At 54.5% G+C, this 18,139-nt stretch overlaps 3 protein-coding genes across 3 annotated transcripts; 1 reads left to right on the top strand and 2 right to left on the bottom strand.

Moving 5' to 3' along the window:
- Positions 1 to 947: 947 nt before the first annotated feature.
- Positions 948 to 2,852, bottom strand: GGS23DRAFT_576568 (uncharacterized protein). Its single transcript, XM_051516860.1, has 2 exons — positions 1,452 to 2,852; positions 948 to 1,399 (listed from the first exon to the last, which is right to left on the bottom strand). The coding sequence occupies exons 1-2, from the start codon at positions 2,502 to 2,504 to the stop codon at positions 1,394 to 1,396; spliced, it is 1,059 nt and encodes a 352-aa protein (XP_051370091.1). The 5' UTR covers positions 2,505 to 2,852; the 3' UTR covers positions 948 to 1,393.
- A 198-nt stretch (positions 2,853 to 3,050) lies between these two features.
- On the top strand, positions 3,051 to 4,878 carry GGS23DRAFT_148588 (uncharacterized protein). The gene is made up of 2 exons (XM_051511340.1): positions 3,051 to 4,497; positions 4,557 to 4,878. The coding sequence occupies exons 1-2, from the start codon at positions 3,510 to 3,512 to the stop codon at positions 4,646 to 4,648; spliced, it is 1,080 nt and encodes a 359-aa protein (XP_051370090.1). The 5' UTR covers positions 3,051 to 3,509; the 3' UTR covers positions 4,649 to 4,878.
- Positions 4,879 to 7,991: 3,113 nt separating this feature from the next.
- On the bottom strand, positions 7,992 to 12,604 carry GGS23DRAFT_148606 (putative RNA binding effector protein Scp160). Its single transcript, XM_051511341.1, has 5 exons — positions 12,569 to 12,604; positions 11,708 to 12,457; positions 10,348 to 11,645; positions 9,315 to 10,279; positions 7,992 to 9,247 (listed from the first exon to the last, which is right to left on the bottom strand). The coding sequence occupies exons 2-5, from the start codon at positions 12,359 to 12,361 to the stop codon at positions 8,283 to 8,285; spliced, it is 3,882 nt and encodes a 1,293-aa protein (XP_051370089.1). The 5' UTR covers positions 12,362 to 12,457; positions 12,569 to 12,604; the 3' UTR covers positions 7,992 to 8,282.
- Between the last annotated feature and the right edge of the window lie 5,535 nt (positions 12,605 to 18,139).

Genomic DNA, 18,139 nt, shown 5'->3' with positions numbered 1-18,139 from the left:
ACAAGTGATAATGGTAGGCGGGGCCACCAGAAACGGGGGGGGTTAATGAAACCGGTCTGGTAAAGAGCCCCTGAGGGCGACAAGACGATACCCATAAGCTATTCGGTTAACATTGGATTAGGCGTCCGGACATAAGTAGCTAGGCGGAATACCCTCTTTTGTTTTCAGATTTGGATTTGAGGGGGACCAAAATAGGCTCGGCCAGAAAGGAGGGATCGAGGAAGGACGGAAAACGAAGGAAGGCAACCCGTTAAACATCTCGTGGTCCGCTCAAGACCGCCTAGTTACCTGTCTTGTCCACCCGCTGACCTCGGTAGCTGGCAAGAAGCATCTGCTACGTGAGCTTTCTAGGGATGGGAACGGATAACCTAGTATAGGATTAGGGGATAGCAGGCGCTATAATGAAAGATTTCCCATATCCCACGCCCTGTTTTTCTTGGTGTGCTGCGGGAAGGGCTCGCGCGTAGGATGATAGCAACTTCAGCCTGCGGCTGTCGGTTTACGCGCGGAGATATACGGAGGGACGAATAGGGGTGGGTTGGCTGAGTATATGCACGTCCGTCCGAGAGAGCAACGCTGGCGGTGTCGAGGGGATGAATGTGCGTATATATGAAAGCAGTGGGCAAAGTATCGACGTGTCAATATAGTACGCTCCACTCCTTACCTCCTTCTCCCTCGGCCTTCAGGCTAGAACAGGCGGGTTTACCGTGTGCGCTCGAAGCAGTAGGTGGCAAATATTGTTTATTCTCCTCTACCTATTCGTCTCGAAAGGGGGTGGCCCTCCCATGTAGGTGCCTATCTCCCGAGGCATGCACACACGTAGCCGAGGTCTTTGCGACTGGTGTCCTTTTTTGTCTCCTTTCTCGTAAAAAGAAATAAACGTAAAAATAGGTCTTACCGCTGTCCACACCAACAGCAACGGGATTGTGCTACGCCTGCATGATCTCGAGTACCTGGTCGAGCAGCGCGGTATCCCCACCAGCGTCAGCTTCGGCGTCGTCGTCGTCGTCGTCGTCGGCGCCGGCGGCAGCGCCCATCACCATGCCCAGAAGGATCTCGTTCGTGAGGGCTTCCAACGCGCCAGCGCCGCCTCCTCCCGCCGCGGAAAGCCGCGTCTCGATGAAGCCGTCCATGCCCCGGTCGCGCTGGAGCCGTAGCGCCGCGCCGAGCCTAGCCGTCGAGGAACGCTCCGCGAGGCTCGCGTCGCCGTTCGGCGTGCTCGCTACAGTCGGGGTGGGCGCGCGGAACGCGGAAGCCGAAGCCTCGCGCTCGGTCTGGGTCGCGCTGGAGGCGAGCTCGGGGGCCGTGTCGCACTGCGCGGAGGCATTGCTATATCTAGGGCACGGAGCTCGGCGATGGGAAGTATCGCCGTGGTTCGGGGCAGAGGTATCATTTAAGCCTCCGGTCTCGTTAGTTGTGGAGGTTTCTTGCGCCTCCAGGGGCGTATTTACGCTTTGCACATCTGCTAGCATGGTCGTGGTAGTCTCTTCCTCGACATCCGAGCCTGTCACTGTTGTATCGTCGTCGCCGCGCCCTGCTTGCCTCCTCCCTTGCGTTGTAGACAGAGCTTCTTGTGTGAGGGGATCTGCTGTCGAAGATACCTTTTCTAAGCTGTCAACCGAGCGGCCAGGGGGGGTGATGGACTCGAATTGGCCTCCAATCACATTGATTTTGCTTTTCTTTACAGGGTTTGACTCAGGTTCCGTCGACCCAATGGGTCTTTTCTGAGGCTCTGCTAGTTTGTCCGGAGAAACGGCTGAGGTTGTACTAGGCTTACTAGGCACGGTTTCCATCCCGCAACTAACAGACGCTGGAGCCGGCTTCTTGGAACCACGCTTCGCAACGGCACGTGTGGACGGGGTTTTCTGAGCAGGTTTTGCATCTTCTACACTACCCTTCCGCAGGGCATGAGGGGCATTCCTACCCTCCTGAGCAGCTCTACGTTGCGGAAACACCAATGGACGAGGGGGGACAAGCTTGTCAATGTCGTCCACCTCGGAGGATGTGGCCGGTCGTAGCGGCGGGGTGATGCCATCGTCATTTCCACCGTTAGTATGCTGATTTGGATAAGTAGGAACCGAATACGGTCGCTCCAAGGGGAGGGACAGGGTAGGGACGGGTCTAGGGCCGGAGCTACTTAGATTTGCGGCGTAACGTGATATTCGTAGGGGCACAGCACGAGGCCCCCTGGATACTGGGCGTGACTCTTGCTGCAACCTCTGAGGAAGGTAGCCTCGTGCTGCCGGAATAGATGTGTTGAAGTACGGCGAGTATGCCCTGTAAAAGCCGTAGGGGGGCTGAAGATAGGGAGGAATGGATGGTGGACGTCTGATAGTGGTTAGAGGTAGATCCGGGCTAGTGTCCGCGGACAGGCCATGGTTGGCATCCTGCCGTTCGTCGACCCACGCCGGCACAGTATCCAGCGTGTGTGTTTGTAGTTGAGACTGAGGTTCTGATGGCCCTTGACTTGGCGTTGGCACTGGGCGGTAGTACGACTGTTGCATTGTGGGTAGGTATGCAGTAGGTAGGTAGGTATACCTAGGGCTTGTGGATAGGAAGGATGAGATGGGTGATGGATATACAGTAGTGTAGATACTCGCCAATATTCTGTTACGGCACTACCTTGTCCGAGTGTTCAGATGATTCTAGGGGGTAGCAGTCGGAGCTGACGAGACTTGCTGGCCCGGCCTCGCCGCGCCTAGCTAGGCAGATGTAAGTTTACAAAGAAGACGAGCGTCAAGATAGGACATAGTCTAGGTAGGCATGCGTTAAAGTAGGAGTTGATGAGGAATTTCTACCAGCACCGCCTTCGAGGGGGCTGCTGTCTAGATATCAGGTCTTGAGGTTGTAGGTAGATGGAGAAATCTAACCCATTGAAGGACGATAAGGCGATTGTGTATCCAGGTACATAATGTGCATGCATATATACGGTAGAAGCTTTTACCTCTATACATGCATATCTTCATATAGGTACATACCTAGGCATACCATCTCAAGATACAAGGTACCTCCTCCCGTACAGGGATGCCGTTCGCGCATCGCACCGACCACCTGCATTCATTTTTTTTAGTGCCGACACGCCCTCCACGCTACTCCATACCTTGCTTCATCCATCCATCTCCATTTTCGCGACGCTGCCACTACCATCCTCCTACTGCATCACCTTGCGACTTTCGGCAACACCCTTTGTCGCCTCCATTGAAACTCCCGACCCTGGTCACATCTATCTATACCGCGCTCGCGAACCTGAATCCCGGGGGAAAATACACGTCCTCGGCCGCCTCTCCATCGACAAACACCTCCGACGTGATCCCTCTAGTAGGCCCATCTTCACCCGCCTTGCCCGTCAGCCAGCCAGCACAGCAGGCCAACAGAGCTTGCGGCTAATGCTCTGGCCTGGGCTTCCGGCTTAGCTGTTGGTCCTTGCAACCCCTTCCAATATCGACAACGCGCAAATTTCTAGTCGAGAGGGGGAGACGAGGAAGAGCCCAGACCCGTGAAAAGTCAAGATGGCGCCGAATCGCGGTCCGGGAAACAAGGACCTCTACATCCACGAGATCGACCGCACACCCGAATATGTCGAGTTCATCCAAAAGCTTACCGCTTTCCACGAGCAGCGGGGAACCTCCTTCGAGCCTGAACCCCGACTGCCGACCATGCACGGTCATGTGAACGTCGATCTCCTCAAGCTCTACCGGGCCGTCATCGACAAGGGCGGCTACGACGAATTGAACAAGGTGCAGAAGGCTTGGGGTGCCCTAGCCGGCGAGCTGGGTATGCACCACGTCGACAGCAAGGGAATTGGCCAACTCTCCTTTCAGCTGAAGCAGGACTTCTACCGATACCTCTCAGCCTACTGGATCCAGGATCAATACGGCAGGGAGCCGCCTCCGAAGGAAATCCTAGAGCTGCAGTCGTGCGCCAGCAAGAATGGCCCCGTCCTGACTCGCACAGCTGAGAACTTCAAGATCACCGCGAGACGTATTGGAGAGGACACCCCCGTCCGAGAAGAGCGTCCGAGCGAGAGCACCCCCGTGTCCGGAAACAGAGCCTCTGGCCGCCTTCGTGAGGCCCCTCCGCAGAGGGTGCCTTTCCAACCCGAGACGGGATCGAGTCGCCAGCCAAGGCACACACCCTCCCAGCACGGCACGTCTGCTGCCAATACTCCCCATACGCCGCAGCCGATTCAAGCACAAGCAGTGATGCACCCAAATCACACAATGGCGCAGCATCCCAATCCGAATAATCCTATCCAGCTAATCCAAGCACAACAATCCGCTCTACGCGGCGCCTCAACCTCCTACATTCCACCCAACACCGAGACTGCATCGCGGTTAGCAGACCCCTTCGAACCACGGCAGCTGATATCCGTGCCGCTGCGTCCTGTGACCACCCCTAGCAACAACCCGACCGAATTTGCCAAGCGGCTACGTCAGTTCCAATCCGCTACGGGCACCCCGAACACAGCAGCGCCAGTCCGGCCAGCTATCCCCGGCAGTAAGAACGCGCCCCTATATTGATCTGAAGGCTGTCCCCCGCTAATTCTCGCTAGTTAGTCTCGACGGCCCTAATATCTATATGCGCTGCCTCCAGGCCCTCCGATCACAAATCCCAGCTGAGCAAGCATTTGCTCTCAATCATTTGGTGAAGATCTCTTTTGAACGAGGCGATAAGTACAAGTTCGAGTCCTTCCTCGGGTTAGCCGAGGGCCTAATCGAGAAGGCCCTAGAGATCAGCGGTCTGTTTTATGACATCGAATGGCAGATCACTTATCTGGCCAACAACCCGCCAGATCACAGCATTGGCACTCTCGACGGGCTGAACGGCACCAGCGATATCCTCGATCGGATCAGGATGCTTGTACCAAAATCCATTCTTGACCACATGCAGCCAGCCGAGTTTAGCGACGAGCTCCTACGGGTTACCGAGGCGGTGCTCACTATACGAAATATGGTCATGTTGGTAGAAAACGCTATGTACATGGCCGAGGTCTATCCGATGAGGGATCTACTCTGCATCCTCCTCCATCTTCCCAACTTAGAGATGCTCGTCGAGATTAAGCATTTTAGCCTAGACATCGCCGAGCAACTTACTCCCTGGGTCGCGCTCGACTCGGACGATCCCTTGTATCGGTCCCTGCTATCCCAGCTCGACTCGACCGACCGAGGCACGATATTGACCTCGCTCCGCGCCATCAGCCGGATCTCGATGAACCTGGAAGCGACAAACAAGTTGCAAAATGTGCCGGACGTTGTGCTCCAGAATATCATGAATTGGCTCCTGTTGAACGACGAGGAGCTCATGGATGCATGCTTGGACTTCCTCTACCAGTACACGGCAGTGGTGGCCAACGTCGAGTCTCTATTGAAGGCCGTGAACATGGAGCGCGTCGTGCAGCATCTCGTCCGGCTCCTAGCCCACGGGTCTAAGCGAATCAAGGAGGACTATACTCTGGAACCGGAACGCAAAGATCCATCTTCGGAAGCCGTCGTACCCCTGCCTCAAGATCTTCAAGAGCAACTGTCTCGCACCGAGGAGCCCCAGAGATGCTACCACTGGCTGATAAGTCTGTTCGAGGAGGATGCGGATTCGCATATTACGCAGATAACGATATGGCAAGCGTACCAGAGTTCTTTCGGAGGAGGCTCGAGGAACCTACTCAGTGCCGCGGACTTCATCCGCAATGTCAGTATGGTGTTTTCCTCCGCGCGTGCTCAGATTATCAGGCGTCCGGGATCAGCCGATACTTTCATCATCGAGGGCATTCGGTCTCGCGCGCGTCCCATCCATTTCGAGTCGAAACAAGAATACACGCGGTGTCAATGGACAGTAGCGAAGGGCCCGATCTCAAAAAGCTGCGGCCAGTTCTACTTGGGCAGTCGGAGCATGTGGCATCACGTCTTGACCGCTCACCTGGGCATAGCCGTGGGACAAGAGGGCAAGGTATCGGACAAGGAACTCGACGTCGCTTGCGGATGGCACGGCTGCTCCCGGTTCTCTAACGCGACGCACATGAAGCTATCCCAATTCACGCGTCACATCAAGACGCACTTCCCCTCCTACACCCCGCCGACGCCAACGCCGCCGTCGTCCTCGTCCTCGTCGGAGCCGACAGCGAAGCGCCCGCGGAAGGACTACGTGACGCCGGCGCGGACGATGAGCGTGACCTGGCAGCAGACGATCGTGACGCGCGACGACCGCAACCCCCAGGCCCCAGAGCAGGCGGCCGGGATCCCGCTCAGCGCGGTGCTGGTGCTGCGCAACATCGCGCGCAACGTGGTCAAGACGGAATCGCAAGAGCGCCTACTCAAGCGCCACCAGGAGTCTGGCGGCGAGCCCGGCGGCTGGAACGAAAGGCTGTTCCGCCCCGTCATGACGCGGCTGTTCGACGTCATGACTGAAAACAAGGCCCTGGTACGTTTCTTTTTCTTTTCTTTTTTTTTGTCCTCACCACTGCTGCCAGTCTAGCTTTCGTTTGACGCTGCGTGCTAACCCGACATATCTTACCCTCCCCAGGCCGACTACGTCTCTTCGCTCCTGCAGCTCGTCCAGGACGACTAAAGGCCGCCTTCACCTCAAAACCGCCATCGAGATTTCCACACGCCGATCTCCGCGACGCGAGGGGGGGTGTTCTACTACCGTTTTCGAAGGGCTCGAAGGGGAGGTAGAGCCGGGTCTGCGGCGCCGCCCGCCGCTGCTCCCACCACCGACACACCGCCCTTGCCCTTACACGTCGCGCCTACAGTCCTAGCATACCCGTGTTTCGGTCCCTACCCACTACCACTATCCATGTAATAGTAATACCCTCGAACGATCTCGCGCCGACCTGCATTCGCGCATACATACATCACCACCGCCCGGCCTACTTCGACAGTCGTAGGCCTCCCGGCCCGCTACGTCTTACCACCCACCCACACGCCCCTAATACGCCGCGCGGCTCGGCAGCAAGAGAGCAGAGGCAGGAAGAGGGGAGGGAAGAGTTATAATACCTACGAGAGGCTTTTTTTGCCAGCTTTTTTTTTTTTCTTTGCTCGTCTCTCCCTTCTTCTCCTCGCCTCGATCTTCCTCGAGTAGAAAAGGCGGCGGCTTCTTATCCTTCCTCGTCATCCTGCTCTTCTTGGTGCCTCTGCCTCGTCCTCTTTTGGTTCCCGCACCCACCTACCCACCTACCTACCTACCTTCCTCCTCCCTCCTCCCATCAGTCTGACGTAGCCGAAGGAGAGAGCAGTTTTTGTCGTTTTTTTGTTTGTTCTTCCTTCTTCGGCGCCTCTCCCTCTGTCTTATCTGTCTGTACGTCTTATCTATCTACGTCCAAAACCCCCCCCTCTCTCTTTCTGTGCTTACGCAGGCGCAGGGAATCGGTCGCAAAGGAAACGGAAACCGGGAACGGGGGGGGGCGGTTATTACGGGAACGGGGAGGGGAAAAGGGGGAAGATGTCCCCGGTTGTCGGATTCTCTCTGTCTGGTTGGCATGGACCTCGCTGGTTGTTGCTTCCGAGGCGCGGAGGGGGGAAACGAGGGTAGGGAAAGGAAAGGAGAGGAGAGGGGGAGGGGGAGGGGAGGGAGGCAGTGATTCCCGCCCCCTGTCCCCCCCCCTCTCGATGGCCAGCCTCGCTTCCTAACCTCTCGTGGCGTTGTTCTCTCTCTGCCCTTCGAGGGCCGTCGAAAACGACGACGATCGCGGGACGCGCTAGTAGCATATATATGCTTACGCACGCCTTTTTTCGCTGTATTACCTATTATGTATCAGGCTACAAACGCAGCAAGCATCAGGGGATGGTCCTTAGGGTAGGTAAAGTTAGCTCTCCGCGCATGTCGTGCTGTGTCGTTGCGCGCAGGCATCGTCTTGCTACCTACCGACTGCCTCTCATCGGGCAGCATTGGTCTCTAGGATGAATAGAATCACATAGACTCTTCATCTCTGCTACCATACCAAATTACCCGTAGTTGCGTGTCATCACCATATGAGCAGCATCTCCGCAAACTTCTCGCCATGCTGCACCAACATGTGTATATCGACTTGCCAAGCATTATAATAGTGATTTTCATTAGCTATTGTCTTTTTTTTATTTACACCTGCTGGACCTTTTTGTCAAAATTCTACGAGGCAATGTTATGGACTAGAAAGCTAGCCCCGACTATGGCTTTTCCCACCTTCATCCGTAGGTACCACGCTTTCTCGAGCAATTCTTTTCCCTTCTATAATATTACCACATGTTACCGCCGGTGGAAGACGCCAGAGAATTGGAAGAGGTCATCGCCCAGCCGATATGTCGAGATCCCTAGTCTCGCCTGGCGCTCTGCCCCTCCCGGACGGCCTCGAGGATAAGATCCTTAGCCTTCTCACAGCCCTCTTTTGAGCCCAAGATTTCGATGGCTTCGTCCCTAGCCTGGTCGCGCGGGACGTTGATTTTGCATCCGCTCTGCTTGCGGATCGAGTTCACCTTAGAACCGCCCTGGCCAATAACGTAGCGGTAGGTAGACGGGTCCGGCAGGATAAGATAACCGGTGGTGTTGTTCCTCTGGACCTGTTCTAGAGCTGTTGCGATAATCTTCTTCGCCTTTTCGACGTTTTCTGGGTCGCCCCTCAGCACCCATGGGATATCGCCCTCTTCGGAGGACGCCGTCTCGACGATCGTCCAGGAATGCACGTCTGCAGCGGCATCTGCGTCATCCGTAATCAGGGGTAGAGCTCCGTTATTAGCCCGCGTAGACGAAGCCTTCGGTTTCTGCGGAATAGAATGGCCGTCATGGTCCACGGAGACCTTGTGGTCATTTTTAAGTCTGCGGAAGAACTGGCCATTCTCCGATATGGCAAGGTGGTACTTGCGTGGGACCTGGATCGTCTCGCCATGTTGCTCTTTCACCAGCGAAGATATATGTTCTTTGGCCTTCTCGACGTCAGAAAGTTGGCCAACCAGCTTTACGCCAGTCAACCCGCTCCCTCGCTTTGGAATATCGATAGACACGTTGAATTGAGACTCGAGCTGGCGCTTTACGTCGCCACCTCGTCCGATTAGCGAGCGATGCTTCTCGGTGGGGACCTCAATGGTCTCTATTACTTGACTCTCGCGTTCGGATACAATGGCTGTGATGCTGGCAATGATCTTGTCAACGACATCCTGACGGCCTTCAACCCGGATGGTGTTTCCATCCACATCTTGCTTGGGAAACTGAATAGTTCTCGCTTGGAGTCGTCTGTCTTCGGGCCCGCCAGCTTTGATCACAATATCACGCAGAGTCGAACCTATAATCATGTCAGGATAGACCGAGTAAAAAATGAAAAATAAAAACCGATAAAGCTGCACACATACCGCCAGGGCCAATCAAGTTCTTGTGCCACTTCCTGTCCACTTCGACAGTCTTTGTGACCGTCTCGTTAAAGATGGCTCGCTTCTCTTCGATGATCTTCTTGGCAGCAGCGACTTGGGCTTTAGTGCCCTTAATCTGAATCTCTACCATCGTATCTTGAGTCTCGTTACGGTCATTGGGAATATCAATCTTCGCCCCAGTGGTCTGGCGAAGTTCGTCCATGCCAGAGCCGCCGGATCCAATCAGCGATGGGAGCTGCTTCTGTTGCACTGCTACGGTAGCAGCAAATGAGTTGTCCTTGAGATACTCGTAGAGGGAGAAAATTTCGTCGCGAGCTTCGTCCGCACCCTTCCTCGGTCCTCTGATCGTGACTTCGTCGGGGCCCTGCTGTCGTCGAGGCTTGCCGGCGTCGCTCGAGACATCCACGGACTCATCGTCCTTGGCAGGCTTTGCAGTCCTGGGGAAGTTGATGTGGACGCCGTACCGATTTTGTAAGCGATGAATCTGACCACCCTGGGCACCAATCAGCTCGCGGTGGTACTTGGGCTCGATCTTCAACGTGTGAGTCGTCTCGTCCGCCCATTGACGGCCCAGAGATAAGATGTACGTCTTCGCCCGTTCGGCCTTCGCCTTTGGGCCCTTCAGCTCAACCTCCCCATTCTGAACCTGGATGTCCACGTCGAATTTCTCCCGCAGCTCGTTAATATGGCTGCCGCTCTTCCCAATCAAATGGTTAGCGAATTTTTGAGGGAAGTCGAATTTTGTCGTGTATCCACGCTCCTTCTCGTCCTCTTTCTCCTGCTCGACAAAATCAGAGGCCTTCCGCGAGAGAGACTCCACAGCAGAGGCCGGCCCACGCATCGTTACCGTGGTCCCCTTCACGCTAACTCGAACAGGAATGTCACCAGCAGCGCGAGTCGTCGCGTCTTGTTCCTTCTTAATGAACTTGCGAAGTTTATCCTGAAGCCTAGAGTGACGTTTAGCATATGCTCACATGTAGACACAACCGCGTCGATTGTTGTCGGATCCACTCACTTAACCGGAACCTCCTGAGTCGCGGTAGCGATCTCTTCCTGTCTGTTAACGATCTCGAGGATATGATTTCGGGCCTCGGCTAGGCCTCGTCGAAATTGCTCGAGCTCAGCGGCAGCGGGAACCCCCTGCGGAACCTGGTATCCTTCTTCTTGGGCAGCTTCGCCCTCGTAAACCAGGAGTACCGGGAGGTTTGCATCCGCCGCATCCGGGACAACTAGGTGGACGCCGAAGTCGCTTTGAATTCTAGGTCTTATGTCGTTTCGGAGATAGGTATGGAAGAAGGAGTCGACTGGCACTGTGGCCAGACGTGAGGGCGGAAGGCCATTGATGATGGAGCTCATTTCTTTCTGGGCTTTCAAGGCGTTCTTGCCCTCACGGGCATACAATTCCCAAGGACTAACAATGCCCTCCGAGAAGGGGGTATTGATATGGATATGGTACAACTTCTCTAGTCGCTCGATTTCCTTCCGCTGGCGGAGATACCGCGATACATCTCGCGAATAGGTCGGAGCACCACCAGCGGAATGGCTGTGGTGTCTCGCAACGTCGAAGACAGAAGTGTGCACCTGCGTTGCCAGGTCCATCGCTTTCTCCAGCCCAGTGTTCACGTCATCGGCACGGCCAATGATGGTTACGGTATCGACGCCAGGGGTGCTAGGCAAGACCACGACGCAGTTTGTATCAGCGAAGAAGTCCTCGGTGGGAATGCCTCGGTCGCCAATGATAAATTGGTGGGTGCCTTGACGAATCTCGACCTGGTCTAGGAGTAGCTGGTCCTGAAGCTCCCGAGCCTGGTGTTCTATGGCTGCTCGCGCCGCCTGCACTGCCGCTCGGTCACCTGCAAGCTGTATATAGTTATCATCGGCAGGCGGGTTGAACGTTGGTCTCTGTCCTGCCGCTGGCACCTGAGGAACCGACTCCGACCACGGTTGGTGAGGCGGCACTCGAACTTGAATTCCATGCTCGGCCTCCAGGGCAGCAGCGAGCCTGTTATTCGGGCCAGCGATGAACGGATAGAATTCGGCCGGAACGGACTTGAGCTTCGTGCTTATGTTCGCAGAACGTTCGCCCGCAATCTTATTGATGGCGTCACGAGCTATGGCTGCCGAGATAGCGTTACCTTCAACAATCACGTCGATCACGGAATCATCGTCCTCATCCAAGGCAGCAGCCACTTCATCGATCTTGGGTAGCTGAATTCTGGCACCCGATTTCTCCTGGATCGATTTGATGGTGGCCCCTTGCTTGCCGATTATATGGGCCCTAGCAGACTGCGGGATCGGCACTTTGATGGACGTCTAGACAGTGTAGAAGGTTAGCCGGTAGCCCAAACCACAGCATAGCTCCGACTACTACTCACCTTCACTCCGATCTGCTGAACCAAGTCTCGAAGAGCCTGCTGGGCCTTGTCCTGAGGGCCCGTAGCCTCGAACTTAAGGTGGCCATTGCGGGCAGGAACCATCGAGATGATAGCGCGAGATTTGCGATTAATGTCTTTGACGATGTCCGGGATGGGGCGCTTAAGCTGGGCCCGGGGCAGGATAAATCGCGGCTCTAGTATGACCGACTCGACATTGCGACCAGGTATCGACACGGGCGGGGGGACCCCAGTGGGGGTGGAAACGCCCGAGGCCGGCGCCGAAGTTTGAGGAGTGCCATTGGCAGACCAAGATGTTCCATTGGCCTTGCCGTTAGCACCGGCCTTCGCACCCCCCCAGATCGGCGAGATGTTGGCCTTCGCAGCAGACGTCGACTTCGGCACACCCAATTCGGGGAAAGCTTCGTGCGATTGAGTATCGAGAGGGGGCGAGGCATGAGCAGGCTGCTTTCCGGCGGCCTTGGAGGAAATGGTCTGGCCCCACGAAGGCCCATCCGAAGGATCAGCAACGGAGGACGGTTTCACATCCTCGTCAGGAGCGTCCTCGACGGTTGCGTGCAGGGGATTCTCGGCATGCTTCTGGAGAAGCCTCGCAGCGGCAGAGCCTTCAGCATTGGCATTGCTCTCGGTGGCCATGTTGATCTACCGCTAAGAGTATAGGCAGAGATCGACGGAGGAATGCTGGGTCGTGGGGGGATTCTCGCTATCGGATTGACAGATCCTGAAGCTATGCTGCCACTTGTCAGATCCAACAATCTGGCCCGAAGAAGCGATGCACAGAGTGGCTGCCGCAAGCCAAGCCGGACACGGCCGGAACTGGGGGAGGGGGGGGCTTGAACATACCGATCTATATCAAAAAGCGGCCTAGGAACACCTAAGAGTCTACGGACGGCCGAACAGAGAGCGGAAAGAGGAAAACCGGGTGGGAGAGGATCGCACGTAGACAGAAGTACCAGGACGGAGACAGGACCAGAAGACGATAAGAGTAAGCCGCGGGCGGGAGGACTAGAACATGATGCACGAGGAGTATGAACAATTCGTACGAGGCCCTGTGTATCAAGTTGGAGAGAAATTGGAGACGGCGGAGAGGCGAGGCGACAGGAGGATGGTGAATGACGTGGGTGCAGAGAGGGAAGATAATAGGGCCCTGCGTAGGGGAAGCGAGACAGGTTTGTGGTACGGTACACAACAACTGTGCTTGGGGTAACAATTGCTGGCGGGAACAATTGCGAGTGGTAGGAGATATGATGATATGATGTGAGCGTAGAGGTTGCAATGGGTAGAGGTAGGGAGGACAGGGAGAGACGGATAAGAGGATATGTGTTTTTGGGGGGAGTGTATCTTTTTTTTTTTTTCGTTGAGGTGGTCGAGCTCCCGAAAGTCGTAATCGGAATCGTGGATGAGGCCGTGGGGACTGGGCTCGGGAAAGGGTGAGGTGGAAGTTTTCTCCAGCTGGTACTTGCCAACCCTGACCCGGCCGAGCAGCTGCCGTATCAGAGGCCAGTATCAGAGGCTAGGCGGTCCCAGGTTTGATGGGCCAAATTGGTTGGCCCCCCGGTGTTGACTAATACCTACCTCTTTCCCTGCGCGCCCTTCGTGCTCTTCTAGAGTTCTTCCTTCCGTGTCTCTCTGTCTCTGCCCTCGCTGTCTAGGGATCCGAAGCTACGGGGAAAGGGGGCTCCTGCTGTGACAACCTTAGTACCTGCATGCATATAACACAGGTACCGTCACACGTAGTTCTGTACTGCAGGGTACACCCGTCCCTACGTCTTTTCCCCCTCAGCAGTGGGAAAGGACAGATGTGGCCAAAGGCAGGTTTCTTTTTCTTGCCACTCCGGCACCCAGCGTACCTGCCCAGGTACTTGGGTACTTGCTCGGCTCCGTCCTCTCGATTTCTCTCCTCCTCCCCACACCGCAACCCCACATGGCCCCATCGTTGCTTCCTTCTGATTCAGCCTTGCCTGTCGAACCCAACCCGACGGTGACGCCTTCCACCACCTTGCCGCAGATGGGATGGGATCACCATCTGCCCACCGATTACGTACTCAGGATTTGTGCCTTAGGTACCTAGGTACCTACCTACATCTATAACTGCGGTTCAAGCCACAAGAAGAACACGCTATAGACTTAAACATTGTCCAATACCTACGGACATCAGGTAGGTACCTGGATACCTGCCTTAGCATACACCGCCATTGCCAGTCTCCGTAGGTAGTAGGTACATAACTTAGGTACCTCTAACCCTCAGCTACTACCTTAGGTACCTACCTACCTACGGAACCCACGAAGAAGAGACTGCCTTTTTCTGTTGGCGCGGATCTTTCCAAGGCCCTACTAACTGCGCTCCTGGACCTGGCCCAGCTTCCCAAGATATCCCCTCCCGCCGCCCACCACCTAGGTACCTACATTAAGACCCTACCCGTACCCCGTATCGTTCCGTGGCCTGCCTCGGTACAGAGGGCAGGTTTCCAGTAGGGTCCTCTGGCTTCGTATAGGTATAGCACGACACCTAAATTCGACGTGGGAATCATTAGCAACCCCATCTACTATTTGCCGCTTCTTCACGGCTCATCCATCCCAAACGCATGAAGCGGCCTGGTGCCCAGAAGAACAGCAGGCTCGGCGATGGGGAGACTCCTACGGAACTCTACACAGATCCTATAAGCCACATACAAGAAGGTCAGAGACTACATCCACTATCGACGGTAAGGAATCCGCCTCACAGCGAGGGAGATTGGCCATCATCGTCAAATCCCAAGCTCCTCTTACATCAACCGTAACAAGGGAGCAAAGAAGCTTAGCGAGAAGCTCTCAAAGGAACTCTGTTAGGCCCGTCTATCTATAACCTTTAGAATTTCTTCCAGGGTTGCCTTTCCGTTTATACTTCACTCCTTAAGTTTGGTGAAGATCACTCCCACTTCATCCTTTCCTAGGTTCTTGCTTTGCGCATTGTCTCCGATAGCCATGAAGCTGGTAGCTAACCATCTCATTGGTTTATATCGCAAATGTCTTCAGTATAAAGGATGTGGAGAAGGGGGGCGGAATATTACCGCTTCAGCTAGTAAGGGTTTCTGCATGACTCGGGTTTGAGAGCGAGTCATGGGCCGGTCACGAGGGCAGACGGTAATTCATTTGTCCGGTTGACTTAGTGCCTGTCTGCTTCCCGAGAGCTGGGTGGCAGTTCTAGAAGACTAAGCTATGCGCTTATAGATACCCGGTTTTTGGTGAAGATAAGAGTATGTAAGGGGACAAGTACGGACCGCGCGTTTATCGCACGTGTCTGGGCAGAGATCAGTTCCATATTACAGTAAGGCTGGGAAAGAAATTGTGCTGAGACCTGAGACCTGCATATGCATTCGAATATCAGGGACTGGCTCGAAGATCGGGAGCTGGCGTAAGCATTTAACAATGATGTTTGACATAGACTAGCCTGTCACGCGTATGGTCTCTTACGTACCTAGATAGTATACAGTTGGATGTAGCTATCCTTAAGCCTATCAAGAACCCATCACGAGCAGCATCGCCTGCAAACAGCCGATGGTGCCTTTTTTCTTGTTGGCCTCCCGTTGCAATAGACAGCATGTGTAGTCAACCATCTATCCGGGTTACAAATCAGTCCACTGATATTTCCCACCCTGCAATGAGCCCTCTTGAAGTTGGCAATCGTATCAACTATGAGTGACCGGGGCGACCCGGGACCATTGGGTGACAGGTAGGTAGTTAGTTAGGCAGAAGGGGGAGTCCATAATTTGGTAAAGTTGGCAGCAAACCGATAATTGGTAGCTGACGGGGCACTGCTACCAGGTTGGCGAGCGTGTTGCCGAACTGGCACGGGGATGAGTAGGGAGAGGGTTGGTTTGGTTAGTCTGTCGAGGAGATCCTAAAGAGTTGATTGGGGCAATTCCTACGACCTGAAGACGTCGCAACCAAATACCTACCAGCAACCCTGAAAGCCAATGGACGAGTAGAGAGGATAGATATGTCACTCTTGGTTTCCGCAATTGAAGAATGTGCATTGGCAGCGAAGCCTGTGTTTGACACTGATAGGTTCACTGCCTAGCAGCCACCTAGCGTTGGACGGAAGAAGAAGAAAAAAAAAAGCCTCAAGCTATTGACGCGAAAGGGGCCGGGAATAGACAAATGCGTCGAGTACGTCTCCCAAAAGCGACGTAAGGGCCAATTACATCTCGTGATTCGATATGGCGTGGTGGTGGAAAGACAGCGACTGGCGACTGAGAGGCTCTAAAGTGATGTGGGGAGCGACCAATGAGCGAGGCGGGCGTCAAATGCAACTCTTCCAGTCGTCAAGCATATGCAAGGCGTGCATTACCTACCTGTATACCTCCTCTTGCATATCTCGTATGGCTAGGGCGAGGAGGGAAGGGATATCCAGGGTACCTCTTCCGTGCCCCAATCCCCTCCATACCTTAGGTACCTTACCTACCTAGGTACGTTTCAGAGACAGAAGAGAGAGACGGGTTGATTAATCCCATGTGGAATTCAATTCCTTTGCGAAGCTCCCTCTTCCCTCCCCACCCAAAAAGTCCACGGGACTAGAGCTGTCAACCTCTTGGGATCTCTTTAGGTTATAAGACTCGAATGAAACAAGAAGCGCAAAATGGCTTGTCAAGCTGCCGCATGTGTGTGGATAGCTTCCACACGTTGCGGCATACATGCCTACACACATGCATACACACCCGCTCACCGGATCCTACCCAACTCGGTGCTTGGGGACGTCCTGGCCGCAGGTGTCGGTAGGTAGGAGGTAGGTACCTACAGGTGCCTACATTTCTCCCGCTTCAGGTGTGTATTGACGCATGTACGAGAGATGCCTACCGTTCCAGCCTTAACTGCCTTAGGTACCGACCGGGAGTCCTGCCTGCAGGTGCCCCCTATGCTTAGGTACGCGTTATATCAATATCGCGCATAGGTGCCTCCCCGGCACTTGTTAGGTATGTTGTAGGATGACTTTGGTCCGACCTCTCTCTGCCATCTCGCGAGGTGTAGTCGTAATTGACTTAGGTACTTAGGTAACCTACCTCCTAACGTAGCTCCTACGTACACGCGTTACCTCCATCACCCATGTAAGAAGAGGTAGGTACGTGTTGATCTCAAATCACGACACGGACACGGACCCTTCGGGGCAAAGGTGTGGGTGGTAGTAGCAAGACAACTGGGCCCCTTAGAAATCAGACTTGTTTAATTTCACGTAGCATATCAGGGCTCGGCTTTTCAAGACAGTTTGGTGGCGTTAGTATAGGATCACCTAGAATATCTAGATGCCTACCTCGAGTTGGGGACGGACCTGTTGGGTGCTGGCTAGAGGTACCCAAGGCAGGTAGGTACCTATGTCTACAACCGGTTCCGTCTAGTTACTCGGTACGCGGTAGAAGGAAGGTTAGAAGCGACTAGACTAGACGATCATCGAGGGACTACTTCCAACTTACTACCGAGTGGATAGCCAAGGCCTCGAGACCAATTGTGGGATTCCGCGCTGAGACTATTAAGCCAAGTCCGGTGGCTTCTCCAGCGGGCCGGACATTTAGCTGCGGAACTATAGGAGATAAGGCCACTGTCTCTCGACCAGCGAATGGATGCCAGGCCGGCTCAGCCATGTGGCTAATTAGAGCAGCCGCAACTTCTCGGGTACCCCCCCTGTTCCAGCTCGCTGACGATACCTGCTTTAGACATATGTACATGAAATGCACACAGCTTAATTGCAGTTCATGGCATATACGAAGAGACATATACGGATAGATTGCCTGGCAGGTGTATACCAATAGTGAATCACTCCTTGGGCACTTCTGGAAGTGCATAGGTAACGCTTCCCGCCTCTAGGTATGGTGCATGCATAGGTAGGTACCTAGGTACTTAGGTAGGTTAGATATAATCATGGATACACTGCTAGTGAGCGCCGATGTGAAGAGGTACGTCCGCATTTCCAATTACACGTCGTTTTCCGTCCCGGCGCATAGTGCCATAGTGCGTAGTGGCTTAGTGCCAGGCTGGCGGGGCGACTTACATTCATGGGCACGGCAAACAATGTTATTGTCCATTGAGTATAACAACGATTCCCAAGTCCACGCCGTACGGATCCAGTGCATATACCTACGTATACCTTGAGATATCACCTACCTCTTGTAGGTACTGCTTAGGTACCTAAGGTATCTACCTACCTACCTCTACCTCTGAATCGCGAGATAAGGGAACGATGTCTTGCTGCATTGCCGCTAAAATGCCACGAGAAATCTTGGTGACAAGCTAAGATGCGATAGGAAGGGAGTTGCTTGCGCCATCCCCGAAAGCCTGCACAACCCGAAGTGCCTAAATTGAACCGACGCAATAACCAGAGAATATGACGCATCGCTAACACGCGGTATACTTACCTGTAGCCTTGGGCAGGTACCTAACCTA

Source organism: Durotheca rogersii (genome assembly GCF_024521655.1).
Source record: "Durotheca rogersii strain YMJ 92031201 chromosome Unknown GGS23scaffold_18, whole genome shotgun sequence".
Taxonomy (NCBI): domain Eukaryota; kingdom Fungi; phylum Ascomycota; class Sordariomycetes; order Xylariales; family Xylariaceae; genus Durotheca; species Durotheca rogersii.
The sequence above is the reverse complement of the archived record's forward strand: the minus strand, read 5'-3'. Positions and strand labels throughout refer to the sequence as shown.

Bases quoted from the DNA above. Each gene is read 5' to 3' on its own strand.
- GGS23DRAFT_576568 (XM_051516860.1), bottom strand. From the start codon at position 2,504: ATGCAACAGTCGTACTACCGCCCAGTGCCAACGCCAAGTCAAGGGCCA.
- GGS23DRAFT_148588 (XM_051511340.1), top strand. From the start codon at position 3,510: ATGGCGCCGAATCGCGGTCCGGGAAACAAGGACCTCTACATCCACGAG. The intron at 4,498-4,556 runs GTAAGAACGCGC...CTCGCTAGTTAG, and splicing joins CCGGCCAGCTATCCCCGGCA to TCTCGACGGCCCTAATATCT.
- GGS23DRAFT_148606 (XM_051511341.1), bottom strand. From the start codon at position 12,361: ATGGCCACCGAGAGCAATGCCAATGCTGAAGGCTCTGCCGCTGCGAGG. The intron at 10,280-10,347 runs GTGAGTGGATCC...ACGTCACTCTAG, and splicing joins ACTCAGGAGGTTCCGGTTAA to GCTTCAGGATAAACTTCGCA. The intron at 9,248-9,314 runs GTATGTGTGCAG...ACATGATTATAG, and splicing joins GAACTTGATTGGCCCTGGCG to GTTCGACTCTGCGTGATATT.